Genomic DNA, 12448 nt, shown 5'->3' on the forward strand with positions numbered 1-12448 from the left:
AGATATGTAAAACAGAGGCGTTCATAACCAGTTCCAGTCGCCGCTTTTCTTACAAAGAACTTGCATGATAACACCCCTATAATCAGTAATTTGAAGGTTTCCTTTTTATACCGATAGGGCAGAGCTTTTCAAATTTTTGTAGGGCTTGTAGAGATGCTGATGCTTCCTTGCCCATTGTATTTACGTCCTAAGTCTAATTTAGATTTTCACCTATTATTACTCCTAGATTCTTTGCTGAAGAAAGAAATTGATATTTGATCCATTTTGGATTAAATATGGTAGGAATTTGGGGCTAATGAGTGCAGATTGGCCAACTAGCACAACTTGCGTACATATATTTTGTTAGTACACAGAGGTCAGTACTGAAATTCTCGATATTGTCTTCAGGTTTACTGATTTTGCACTTAAGGATCACCAGCATAAATGTGATATTTGCAACAAGACAAAATTGATGACACATCATTGATACATAACGAAAAGAGTATAGGATCTAATAACGATCCCTGAGGAACGCTTCATTCCACCTGCCTCAATTGTGACTTTGTGCAGCCGGACACGACACATTATTGGCGAGGTTTCAGATATGAGGGAAGCACTGTACTGCATATGGTAAGTAAGTTAGGCTACTAAGTGTAGCAAGTAAAATGTGAAACTGAACAATGTCAAATGCAGACGAAATGAATTAAAATTTGTGCTGCGGCCGGGACTCGGACCCGGTCTTCTTGCTTGCTAAGCAGAAACGCTAACCATTACACCACCGCAGTACTATGGTCAACGTTGCTGCACGAACTACCTAAGCTGAGTGCCCTCCCCAATACAAACTTCAATTCATTTTTCCCTTACATATTGTCACTACTGCCAGGGCTCTCCGATATTGGCAAGCACCCCAGCATTGGGCGTAATGGGACGTCCTTGTACCATTGGTGATCTTATAGATCTTATAATTAAATGTTTCCCTGAGACATTTAAGTATCTTTTTACTATCTACGATAATGATCGAAGCAGACGTAATAAACTGGCCATAGTACTGCGGTGGTGTAATGGTTAGAATTTCTGCCTAGCAAGCAAGAAGACTCGGGCTCGAGTTCCGGCGACAGCACAAATTTTAATTCATTTCGTCTGCTTCGATCATTATCGTAGATAATAAAAATAGACTTAAATGTCTCAGGGAAACATTTAATTATAATGTCAAATGCTTTGCTGAAATCTAAAAAGCTACTCGATAGCTGTCTCTTGTCTATCCATGGCAGGCTTGAGGTCATCTCTTACCGTTATTAAGGCAGATGTAGTGACTGGTTATCGTCTGTTAGGTTATTTGTAGTTGTGTAGATCGCTAGCTGGTCGTTGACTAAGACCTACAACGGCTAGAACAGTCCTAACATAGGAAACCACAGCGACTTCACTCATTTAACTACTAGCCTCAAAGGTAAAACATTGAAGATCTGTTACCAACAAATTATGACTTTTAGGTATTCCAAGGAGAATTCAAAAGAACTGCGCGTTGCCTTTTAGAAAGTAAATGTGTGGGCTTTGTCAATCCAAACATTTTGTAACTGTCTCCATCGCGAAGACGGTTGGCAAGGAAACTCGCAAAGTGGAAGATGAGACAATGGCCTCGGGTTCTTTTCATCGACGAGTGCATGTTACTTCAGGGGATTGATGATCGTCATAAAAGAGTATGGAAACGGCCAGTCTCCAGGATGGCAGCGCATGCTGTTCCACGGGTTCAGCTGGAAAGTGAGTTAGGCATGTTTAGAGCCGGTACCATTTACGGGTGTTGGACGGATCACTACGCTATAGAAGGTACTTTGAGGTCTGCTCAGTTTCCACATCAAATTCTGCAAATTGTTGTCCAATCCTACAGATAAAATTTCGGCCATGAAGAGGACAGTAGAAGTGTATACCGCACCCAAGTCATCAACGTCTTCCTCCTGGCGACAGGGATGAATGTGTGGTATCTGCTGACTTGAACCCGACTGAGCATGATTTTCAGCAGTTAATGTACAGCGTGGAGTAATATGGCATCGAATGTTGGCCAGAAATAGATTTCGATTTCATAGGTGTACAAAGACGTGCACTTTCGAAGAGACACTTATTTCACAGTTACTTTATTTTCTTTAGTTTCATAACCGTTATTCTTTCTCGCTCTGCTGCCTGTGAATCGAAGTCCAAACGTATTCGTGGATATGGAGATGGTTTAAAACTTTATTTCACCTATTTATTTCATAAGTGATGCGTAGCGTCTGTCGGCCATCATGGAGTAAACTGCGGTATACAGGGTATTTCGAAAAGGTCCATCTTATTTCACAAGACTATATCCTCTGCATCTAACGAGCCTAAGGGTAAATTTTAGCTTACTCATAGGAGAACAATGTCAAAACAACCATCCGACTTCAAAAGTCTATATCTTTTACACATTGTATTACAGAACCTCCATCACCAAAAAAAAATCACACTTTGTGAGATCAGGGGAAGCTGCACGCGAACAGTGCAATGCGAGAGCCCTACGCCCATTGCGGCCAATCCTTCGTTGAGGTGGGTCATTGTTAAATAGTTCTTTTAGCTGCAGATGTAATTGCGGTGTTGCCCTGTCCTATTCAAAAATGAAATTCTCGGAATGTTCTCGCAATACTGGAATGCGCCATATCTCCATCATACTCAGAGACGTAATTCTTGTAATCGTCTTTTCCTCAAAAAATAGCATACAGTACATCGATTGTTGGGAAATGAAAAGAACACGTGAATTGGAGAGTCTGTCTGGTGCTCGAATGGTATGTGGCTACTGTGCCCTACATGTGGGTTCAGTTTTCCACTTAAATGGTACGTAGCGTCATCACTGAATACTAACCGTGGATAGATATTGACATCTTCCATCGCAACGTAGAGAATGAATTGACAAAAAGCTACATAATCTCGTTTACCACCATTCTAGCAACTGAATCCTGTATGATATCAAACACAAAAAATGAGGACTGTAGTATCCGGTTGTGGGTGAGGTACGCGCAAGGAAAGAAAGATTCTCAGGTGCCAAACAGCAATAGAACTTTATTACGACACAGAAAGTACAAGATAACGTTGAGCCAATGGAAATGCTTCCGAGTGAAAGCAATATAAAATGATACTGATCTGATGAAACATTGTCAGTAATACGATAATAGTTCTTAAAGGTGCAGGTTGAGCCTCAATCTGTTACGATCGATAAACACTGTCACTGGCCGGCGTGAGGTCGTTAGGGAGATGCTCAACAAACTCCAGCGGCAGACGCTACAAGAGAGGCGTTGCGCTTCACGCAAAGGGTTCCTCCTGAAATTTGGAGAAACTACTTTCCGGGAAGGGTCAGACAACGTATTACTTCCTCCCATATGCATCTTTGTAAATAATCACCACGAGGAAATTCAAGATATTGGAGGTAATAAAATAGGTGCTTAGCGACAATCATCCTTCCCACGCGCCATTTCCGAGTGGAACAGGGAGGGGGGGATCGGTTAGTGGTATCAGAAGTATCCTCTGCAACACACCATCAGGTGGCTTGCTGAGTATTGATGTAGCTGGACACAGATGCCATAGGCATGGCCGGCACGGTTGGTATGGGCTGCACTCGCGATGTCCTAGCTCCCGATAACGACACTTCCGAAGTAGAACGTTGATTTCCAACCTGAAACTCACACTGACTGGCGAGCTGGTGTTCGTTTCCCTTTCCCCATGTGGGCGGGTGTGAGGCTGGCACCTGTACAGCCAACCTGCTCTTCAACAAGTAGACGATAGTCACTAAGTTAGAAACTGAACGTAAAAGAAGGAGACATATTTACCATGAATTTAATTTTTTTAAAAGGTGAAACATAAGAAAGAATGCTGTCTGGCGAACTGCTAGGCGGCATAATATGAAGGCCTATAGGCTAATCTTACATGGTTCTTAGAGCTGGCTCAAGAGTGCTTTAACCGACAGAGTTGGCATCCCCACTAATGCAGTAGCTGTCGCAAGCAGAGTGGGTTGTCTCTGTGTTGCAGGCGCCTTGACTCGACGGCAACCCGTGGACCTCCGTTGTATGGCGTGTGGCTGGATCGTAAGGCGCTTGCCATATGCAATATTCCTCTTCCCATCGGAGGATAGCGGAGCCATATCACTGCGCAGATCAGCCATGGGCAACCTTTAGTGACCTGAGGGCCCCACTTAAGTACTTAGTTAAGTCCGAAGATCGTGTCGCTCTGATCCGCGACAGCAGCTCTCCTAGCGCAGAAAGTCAAAATTATTCCGTTAGTGAAGTTAATGTTTAAGGGGCAAAGCATCGATATGGTGGCACCCCTTCCCAACACAACACGGTAATATATAATGTCTTAAAACACTCATTTTTGTGCGTACATTCATTTATGTTCACCCAATCTTCAACTGTTTACATTAATTACGTGTCGTGAACACTGTTTTTTTTTTTTTTTTTTTTTTTTACCGACGACGTTTTGCAGTAACTGTCTTAAAATCTTCCATTGAAAAATTCTGCAACGGCGATAATAAATACACAATTATTGTGATACCAAAACAAATGTAAACATGTGAAGATGGGTTTTGAGGCATCTTGAAATGTCATCAAGAAAAATCAATTGCCTATAAAAGTAATTGGTTGTTGCTAATTCATTGTAAATTACCTCCAGTTTCAACAGTTGCAGTGTTCTAATGCGTCCTCACAGGCCAAGTAAAACGTACTAATGTTAATGTGAAAAAGAACAGGAAAACGAAATACGGCAATGAGATACGCATTCGCAGTCTACACGCAGTTAGGAGTAATTTTGCGATGTTTGGCCACAGACAGGTCATTCGAGTGTTTGATATTTAGTGAGGAAATATCCACAAACATTATTAGTGAGCATTTTTTAAATATTTGACCAAAAATACTTTTGATGTCTCATCCAAAAGCAAGGACTGTTTCTGTAACACTAAATAAATTAAGCGTTCACACTGCAAATGTGTTTTACTTTGTTGTTCAAATCCAGCGGTGTCGAATTAGCATTTCGCATGTGCTGAGTACCCGAAACGTCGACTAGTCTGTGACATGAGCTCCAAGCCCGAGACGAGACGAGTGTCTGCGCGAAAATATCGGGAAATGCTCCCCGGGCGTAGTACATGCGAGTTCCTCACTTTCTGTCCCACAAATTTCTTCTGCGGGCCGCAATAAAACAAACTGATTGCAGGATCCGCGGGTCAATGGTTGTCCACCGGTTTGGTAGACGGTAACTGCGGCGGAGACGACAGCTGAAGATACGGCATGGACTCCGCGCGACACTCTCTTGAAAGTCTTCCACCTCTTCACAGGAGGAGTGCGACTCCTGTGGATTCTTCCTCACAAAAACAACAAGTGTCTCGAAGCTGCTATTACCATCGAAGAATTCTTTGAATTGTAGGAGTCTCAGTGCCGTACTGTCAACTAAACTGCCGGCGCGCTGCTATGACTTAATTGCACCTGTCGAATCTGAGAACGCAAAACGCCTTTGTTGATGTGCTATTGCCATCTCAACTCGACACATTTTGGGATATGAATGAGAGAGCGAGCGTTCGAACTACATGCATTTGGGAGGCCGCTACCGGCAACCACATGAATCGGCAACTTACAACTTGCGCCAAGGTAACTACTTGTTTCACTGCTTATGCTAAAATCTAACCATGTTCCTATCTTAACTCATGTAGAAGATACAGTCTTGTAAAATTGGATGGATCTTTTCGAGTATGATACCCAGTGGTTTCTGGTGTAAAGTTACAGCTGTAGACTTATTCTCACCTTGACGTGCCCCACGACCGGGCTGCGGCCGGAGCCGGCGCGCTTGCCCCTGTGCAGAGAAAAGCAGCGCAGCCAGTCTTGCAGGCCGCTGAACTGGGCCAGCTTCTCCAGTTCGCACGGGTATATCTGCAAGCAGGCCAGTATGATTGTAAAGAACCTAATTCACCAAATCAAAGAGAATATTCGAAATATCAAGTCTTAAACCGTAGTCCATGCACAGTCACCTTATTCACTAGGGGTCTTCAATAAGTAATGCAATATATTTTTTTCTTGGCCAATGTCGGTTGAAAAAATGCGGAATTTGTTGTGGGCTATCGTGAAATATTCCCGCTTCAGCCTCTTTAGTTCTATGAAGTTGCAGTGGGTGACGGCGCTATCCATGGCCTTCAAAATGGCGTCTGTAACGGACGTGCGTTCCAAGCAGAGAGCTGTCATTGAGTTTCTGTTGGTGGAAAACAATAGCATCGCAGTTACTCATAGGCTCTTGCAGAATGTCTACGGAGACATGGAAGTGAACAAAACCACGGTTATTCGTTGGGTAAGGCGTTTGTCATTATCGCAACAAGTTCACGGAAACCCGTTCGATCTCCCACGCGCCGGCTGGCCGCATACAATTGTGACTCTTGCAATGTTGGGACGTATGAACATTCTCATTCGAAGTGACATATCAGAATCAAGCACCAAGCTGCTCAACTGGGCGTCTCTGTCGGTAGTGCTGCCACACTCGTCCACCAGTTGGAGTACTCAAAGGGGTGTGCCAGCTGAGGTCCTCCCCGCTTAACACATGACCATCAAAAGCCACGAAGGACTATTTGTGTGGAATTATTCGCACGTTACGAGGCTGATTGTCGAATATCGTCGCAGGCGATGAAACATCGGTTCATCATCTCGAAACGGAAACAAAATGGCACTCCGTGGAGTGGCGCGACACTACCTCTCCTCTGAAGAAAAAGTTCAGATCCGCACCGTCAGACGGTACCGCCAAGGCGACAGTCTTCTGGAACAGAGAAGGGGATATTCCGTTTGATGTCCTCCGTCATGGTTCAACGATCATCTTGGAACTGTATTGTGTTACCCTCAGGAAGCCACAAAAATGCAAACGAACTTCTCCTTCTGCTTGACAATGCAAGGCTTCACACAAGAAAAGCACATAAAAGTTATTTGGACCGTTCCTCTGCAATACTACAGCCGGATCTCGCACCTTCAGACATCCATCTACATGGCTAAATGAAGAATGCATTCCGTTGGAAGCAATACTTGGATGATGGGGAGGTTAGTGTTGCAGCAAGGTGCTGGGCCCGCCGTCGATCAGTAGAGTGGTACGATGCGGGCATACAGCCCCTCCCAACAACATGGCGTAAGGCCGTCGTATTGAACGGAGATTACATTGAAAACTGAGGTTTTGTAGCCAAAATAGCGGGAAATAATATGGTGTATTGGAATAATGAATAAAACCGACCTTGTTTCTTTTGATTTCAGTTGGCAAAATTAGTGGCTTCAGATCCTCTCTTACATCTAACCACACATCGTTAGTGAATCAACATTACAATTTCAATAGTACAGGAGAAATATGTAATAATAATGTTAAACACAATAACAGTAATAATAATGACAATGTTTACAGTAGTCAATATATGAAATTAAAGACATGTCAGTCGTATTAACATTGTATTAAGCAATTCCTTCATTGAGTTCGTGGCGAATCTGAGTAACGTCATCCATTAGAAACGCAGTGTAAAAGTACTGAACGAATCAAAGTAGGATATAAGGTTGTACGATCAGAAAAAGTGAGATAAATAATGTGATAAAAAAAGCAGATGACAGGGAAGGAAGGAAACGGAAGTCGAAAGCAACGAGAAAAAGAGGTTTAGTGACAGAGAGATTGGTTTCTTACAGACAGAAAGAAAATAGCTGGGTTGTGCGCAAAAGAAAGCTGCGCCGATGATAACAGATAAGGCTTTAATCTTCTCCTGAATGCAGACTGGTTTTGGATAAGACGCAATTTACTGGGTACTTTGTTCCACATTCGTAGAGGAAGTGGAGAAGAAGCTGGAGAAAGATATGCAGGGTGTCTCCCTAAGAATCATGAGGTGCATTTTCTACGGTGTTTCAGCAGATATTTGAAATTTTGTTTTTCCAACGCGTAACTGGAGTCAGCCCAAAAAAGTACTGTTATCACGTTTTTTATGCGATGTCCAGCGTCGATGAGAAGCGTCGGTCTGTTTCCCGTTACAAATAAAATTATTTTTAAAGTGGAATTTTACGTGCCCATTCGCAGAGCGCTCCAATGTTAGTCTATTGCGATATTTGTTTCAACATCGTGTGTTAACAGGAACAGTAAGAGGCTAAGAATAACCAGTACTCCAGAGGCGAAACAACGGCCCTGGCCCGCGCTAACTGCTTCAGCTACGCAGAAGCGCTGCACAGTAGCTGCTGAAGGACTGATTATGCCTCGTGTTTTACTGGCTCTGTCAACACATTGAACTAATATAAGACTAATTTTGGACCCCACTGTCTAATAGTCATGTAAAATTCCTCTTTAAAAATTTACATCTACATGATTACTCTGCTATTCACAGTAAAGTGCCTGGCAGAGGGTTCAGTGAACCGCCTTCGAGCTCTCTCTCTACCGTTCCACTCCCGAAAGGCGAGCGGGAAAAACGAGCACTTATATTTTTCTGTGCGAGCCCTGACTTCACTTATTTTATCGTGATGACCATTTCACCCTATGTAGGTGGGTTCCAGTAGAATGTTTTCGCAATCGGAGGACAAAACTGGTGATTGAAATTTCATGAGAAGATTCCGTCGTAATAAAAAGCGCGTTTGTTTTAATGATTGCCACTCCAGTTCACGTATCATATCTGTGGCACCATCTCCCCTATTTCGCGATAATACAAAACTAGCTGCCCTTCTTTGTAGTTTTTCGATGTCATCCGTCAGTCCCACCTGATGCGGATCCCACACCGCACACCAATACTCCAGAATAGGGTGGACAAGCGTGGTGTAAGCAGTCTCTTTAGTAGACCTGTTGCAGTTTCTAAGTTTTCTGCCAATGAATCACAGTATTTGGTTGGCTCTACGCACAAATTATCTGTGTGTACGTTCCAGTTCAGGGTATTTGTAATTATAATACCTAAGTATTTAGTTGAATTTACAGCTTTCAGATTTGTTTATAACGGGAAAAAACTGGCGCTTTCCTTCGGAGTTGGGCGTCGTATGAAAGACGTGGTGAGCAGTATTTGTTTGAGCTGACTTTATTTACATGTTGCAAAAACGAAACTGCAAATATCTGCTGAAACACCAGAGAAAATACGTCTGACGACCCATAGGAGAGACACCCAGTAACCGAAATGAACAAAATCATGACGAATACGCATGTTTAATGTCGGTGGTGGCTTTTGGACAGTTAGTTCAGGAGCAACAGGTATAAGTGAGCACAAGGCCGTTGTAGCAAGACTGAATATAATAACATCCAAATCCATCAAAAGTAAACGCAAAAATATCTATTTAAAGAAGCAGATAGACGTTCACTTGACGCCTTTCTGAGAGACAGTCGCCACTCCTTCCAATCTAACTATGTAAGCGTAGGCCATGTGGTTTAAATTCAATGAAATAGTATCGACGGCAATTGAGAGATATGTACCAAATAAATGGTGCACCAAAAAGCTCATAACACTGTTGCAAAGCAACGAAAAAGCATGTCAAACTTAAAAGAACACAAAATCTTCAGTATTGGTGAAGTTTACAGAAGCCAGAAGCTTGAAATTTGGCTCGAAATACAAAGCGAGATGTTTTTAATAGTTTTCACAACGAAATTCTGTCTCAGAATCTGGCAGAAAACTCAGAGAAATGATTCAAATGGCTCTGAGCACTATGGGATTTAACTTCTGAGGTCATCAGTCCCCTAGAACTTAGAACTACTTAAACCTAACTAACCTAAGGACATCACACACATCCATGCCCGAGGCAGGATTCGAATTTGCGACCGTAGCGGTCGCGCGGTTCCAGACTGTAGCGCCTAGAACCGCCGGCCACTCCGGCCGGCCAAACTCAGAGAGATTCTAATCGTATGTACACTAGCGGCAAGTTAGAGTCAGTACCTTCACTGAGTGACAGCAATGGTAATATTACTAATGACAATGTCACTAAAAAAGAGTTACGAAACACAGTTTTCCGAAATTCGACATAAAGCAATTAAATCACTCAATAAAGGCAAGTTTGCTGGTCCAGACTATATACCAATTAAGTTCCCTTCACATTATACTGATCTAATAGCTCCATACTTAACAGCCATATACAACCTCTCGCTCGACGAAAGATTCGTACCTAATGACTGTAAAAGTAAATATTCAAGAAAGGAAGGAAACAGTAGTAATCCACTAAATTACAGATCCATATCAATTACGTCGATTTGCAGTAGGATTTCGCAACGTAAACTGTTTTTGACTATAACGAAGTACCTCGAAGAAAGCACTCTGTAGACATATTGTTAGCACGGATTCAGAAAATACCGTTCTTATGAAACACAGGTACCACTTTATTCACGTGATGCAATTAGCGCTGTTGATAGGGCATCTCGAACTGATTCCCTGCCTCTAGATTTCCAGAGGGCTTTTTACATGTTCCTCACTTGTGACTCGTAATCAAATTACGTCTCTGTGGAGTATCATCTCAGTCGTACGACTGGTTTCGTGATTTCCTGTCACAAAAGTCGCATTTCTTAGTAACTGATAGGAAGCTACTGAGTAAAACAGAAGTGATATCTGGAATCCCCCAAGGAAGTGTTATAGACCACCTGCTAATCCTAATCTATATACAGAGTGGTCCATTGATAGTGACCGGGCCAAATATCTCACGAAATAAGCGTAAAACGAAAAAACTACTAAGAACAAAACTCGTCTAGCTTGAAGGGGGAAACCAGATGGCGCTATGGTTGTCCTCCTACATAGCGCTGCCTTAGATCAAACGGATATCAACTGCGTTTTTTTAAATAGGAACCCACATTTTTTATTATATATTCGTGTAGTACGTAAAGAAATATGAATGTTTTAGTTCGACCACTTTTTTCGCTTTGTGATAGATGGCGCTGTAATAGTCACAAACGTATAAGTACGTGGTATCACGTAACATTCCGCCAGTGTGGACGGTATTGGCTTCGTGATACATTACCCGTGTTAAAATGGACCGTTTATCAATTGCGGAAAAGGTCGATATCGTGTTGATGTATGGCTATTGTGATCAAAATGCCCAACGAGCGTGTGCTACACTCCTGGAAATGGAAAAAAAGAACACATTGACACCGGTGTGTCAGACCCACCATACTTGCTCCGGACACTGCGAGAGGGCTGTACAAGCAATGATCACACGCACGGCACAGCGGACACACCAGGAACCGCGGTGTTGGTCGTCGAATGGCGCTAGCTGCGCAGCATTTGTGCACCGCCGCCGTCAGTGTCAGCCAGTTTGCCGTGGCATACGGAGCTCCATCGCAGTCTTTAACACTGGTAGCATGCCGCGACAGCGTGGACGTGAACCGTATGTGCAGTTGACGGAGTTTGAGCGAGGGCGTATAGTGGGTATGCGGGAGGCCGGGTGGACGTACCGCCGAATTGCTCAACACGTGGGGCGTGAGGTCTCCACAGTACATCGATGTTGTCGCCAGTGGTCGGCGGAAGGTGCACGTGCCCGTCGACCTGGGACTGGACCGCAGCGACGCACGGATGCACGCCAAGACCGTAGGATCCTACGCAGTGCCGTAGGGGACCGCACCGCCACTTCCCAGCAAATTAGGGACACTGTTGCTCCTGGGGTATCGGCGAGGACCATTCGCAACCGTCTCCATGAAGCTGGGCTACGGTCCCGCACACCGTTAGGCCGTCTTCCGCTCACGCCCCAACATCGTGCAGCCCGCCTCCAGTGGTGTCGCGACAGGCGTGAATGGAGGGACGAATGGAGACGTGTCGTCTTGAGCGATGAGAGTCGCTTCTGCCTTGGTGCCAATGCTGGTCGTATGCGTGTTTGGCGCCGTGCAGGTGAGCGCCACAATCAGGACTGCATACGACCGAGGCACACAGGGCCAACAGCCGGCATCATGGTGTGGGGAGCGATCTCCTACACTGGCCGTACACCACTGGTGATCGTCGAGGGGACACTGAATAGTGCACGGTACATCCAAACCGTCATCGAACCCATCGTTCTACCATTCCTAGACCGGCAAGGGAACTTGCTGTTCCAACAGGACAATGCACGTCCGCATGTATCCCGTGCCACCCAACGTGCTCTAGAAGGTGTAAGTCAACTACCCTGGCCAGCAAGATCTCCGGATCTGTCCCCCATTGAGCATGTTTGGGACTGGATGAAGCGTCGTCTCACGCGGTCTGCACGTCCAGCACGAACGCTGGTCCAACTGAGGCGCCAGGCGGAAATGGCATGGCAAGCCGTTCCACAGGACTACACCCAGCATCTCTACGATCGTCTCCATGGGAGAATAGCAGCCTGCATTGCTGCGAAAGGTGGATATATACTGTACTAGTGCCGACATTGTGCATGCTCTGTTGCCTGTGTCTATGTGCCTGTGGTTCTGTCAGTGTGATCATGTGATGTATCTGACCCCAGGAATGTGTCAATAAAGTTTCCCCTTCCTGGGACAATGAATTCACGGTGTTCTTATTTCAATTTCC

The 12448-nt window shown here is 44.3% G+C and overlaps 1 protein-coding gene across 1 annotated transcript in view; it reads right to left on the reverse strand.

Moving 5' to 3' along the window:
- LOC126258318 (otoferlin) overlaps positions 1–12448 on the reverse strand; it is a 198490-nt gene that overhangs the window by 117029 nt on the left and 69013 nt on the right. The window contains exon 7 of the mRNA XM_049955637.1: positions 5769–5894. Within this exon, the coding sequence (XP_049811594.1) occupies positions 5769–5894 (126 nt within the window). The remainder of the gene's footprint in view (positions 1–5768; positions 5895–12448) is intronic.

This window comes from Schistocerca nitens, chromosome 1 (genome assembly GCF_023898315.1).
Source record: "Schistocerca nitens isolate TAMUIC-IGC-003100 chromosome 1, iqSchNite1.1, whole genome shotgun sequence".
In the NCBI taxonomy this organism is placed as follows: domain Eukaryota; kingdom Metazoa; phylum Arthropoda; class Insecta; order Orthoptera; family Acrididae; genus Schistocerca; species Schistocerca nitens.